This window comes from Arachis ipaensis, chromosome B08 (genome assembly GCF_000816755.2).
Source record: "Arachis ipaensis cultivar K30076 chromosome B08, Araip1.1, whole genome shotgun sequence".
Lineage (NCBI taxonomy): Eukaryota > Viridiplantae > Streptophyta > Magnoliopsida > Fabales > Fabaceae > Arachis > Arachis ipaensis.
This window is the reverse complement of record NC_029792.2, coordinates 117,471,711-117,473,458: the sequence shown is the minus strand read 5'-3', so window position 1 is coordinate 117,473,458 and position 1,748 is coordinate 117,471,711. Positions and strand designations below refer to the sequence as shown.

At 28.2% G+C, this 1,748-nt stretch overlaps 1 protein-coding gene across 1 annotated transcript; it reads right to left on the bottom strand.

Moving 5' to 3' along the window:
• On the bottom strand, positions 500-841 carry LOC107611587. Its single transcript, XM_016313497.1, has one exon. It carries the CDS (start codon positions 839-841, stop codon positions 500-502), a length of 342 nt encoding a protein of 113 aa, XP_016168983.1.

Below are 1,748 nucleotides of genomic sequence, written 5' to 3'. Positions count from 1 at the left end.
TTATCCTGTAAGAAGTAAATTTTAAAATTCTATTGATTGTTATATATATATATACAGTTTAACTAATTTTTTTGTTAAAATAAAAAACTCAAAAATTGTCTAACTTCACCTCTGATTTCAATCTATTTCTACATCAAAATTTGTTAGGACATAAATTAAGATGCACTCCAAAAAACTATAGTGATCTTATTAGAGAAAATTAAGATTTATTAGAAATAAAAATTCAAACTCTACAATTTCCATGTTGATCACATTTTATTATATGATCGTGCTTTCCCTCCTCGGATATGAAATATATGAAGCAGACAATTTGTATGCATCTTGTTATATACATTGTTCTTTATCGCAGTCCTCTAATTAATTGCCAATATATATAAATACAAATACTCACATATATAAACACATTTTAGAACTAGCTATAAGAAATAAAATAAAAATAATAAGAACATGAAGCATATAACAAAAAAATTTCTTGAACAATATAATCAAAGAACGATGGCTAAGGCATGATATCATCAAAGCTTAACAACTCATGATGAAATTGAAAGTGTTCGTTTAGTGGCTCCATCAAGGATCTTGAGAGAAATTCATTGTAATCAGGTTTCAACAAAGTGGATTCATCCATCCTCCATTGTTGATTTTGAGTTGACGAAACATTTTCTTCATAATCAGCACCATTATTGGTGATGAACGTATCCGCAACATTTGAGTCTTGTCCGGTGAGTTCTTGCACAAGAGCTCTAAAATTTGAAGCATTTGTCTTAACCTTCATTGGGCTTGAAATATATGTAACTTTGATCAGTTTTTTGTCCCCTGTTTTTCTCTCTCTGCTCTTCATCATGGCCCCTCTTAGATAATAATATTATTCTTGGCACTATATGCAATTTTGCATCAACAAAGAAGGGAAAAAGTGGTTTACTCAACCAACTTTTGTGTGGATTATTATTAATAAAGGTTCAACTTGCACAAGTCTTTTTATATGTAAAGATGGATTGGTTTTGGTCAATATGATGAGCTTCGAGGAAAGTGGCTATGTTTTGAAAAATAGAAGGGGTTAAAAGGGAGTTATTTGACTATGGAAATGAAGGATATGATCGATGATGAGAAATTAAACTTGTGTGGTTAAGAATAAGGATGCTTGAGTGACCCGTAATTAAATGCTACCAGATGTTTTGGAACACCTGCTATGTTTTTGTGTGTTCAATGAATAATTTTAGCACGTGCGCAGCCATGGATGACTTAGGAAAATCTTCAGCGCTAAGAAATATTTTTATCGGTTATAATTATAAGATTATCCTATACCTGGATAATCGATATATAATATGACTATATGAGTATATGACCAACGTTACGTCTTTTTCTTGGCTAATGATAAAATTCGGTAATATATAGACTTTTCTACTTTCTATTTTGTTCGTTGTTTTTTTTTTAAAGTATATTTTTTTTGTCTTTTGTGTTTGTCAACAAAATTTAAAAATATCTTTAAATTTTATTTTATTTTAATTTTATCCTAAAAATATGACTATATGACCAACGTTACGTCTTTTTCTTGGCTAATGATAAAATTCGGTAATATATAGACTTTTCTACTTTCTATTTTGTTCGTTTGTTCGTTGTTAAAGTATATTTTTTTTGTCTTTTGTGTTTGTCAACAAAATTTAAAAATATCTTTAAATTTTATTTTATTTTAATTTTATCCTAAAATTTTTTTACTTGCATAAAATATATCTTTAATGGCTAAATTTAAA

What these genes read in the sequence shown, in the direction of transcription:
- LOC107611587 (XM_016313497.1), bottom strand. Translation starts at nt 841, where the DNA reads ATGATGAAGAGCAGAGAGAGAAAAACAGGGGACAAAAAACTGATCAAA.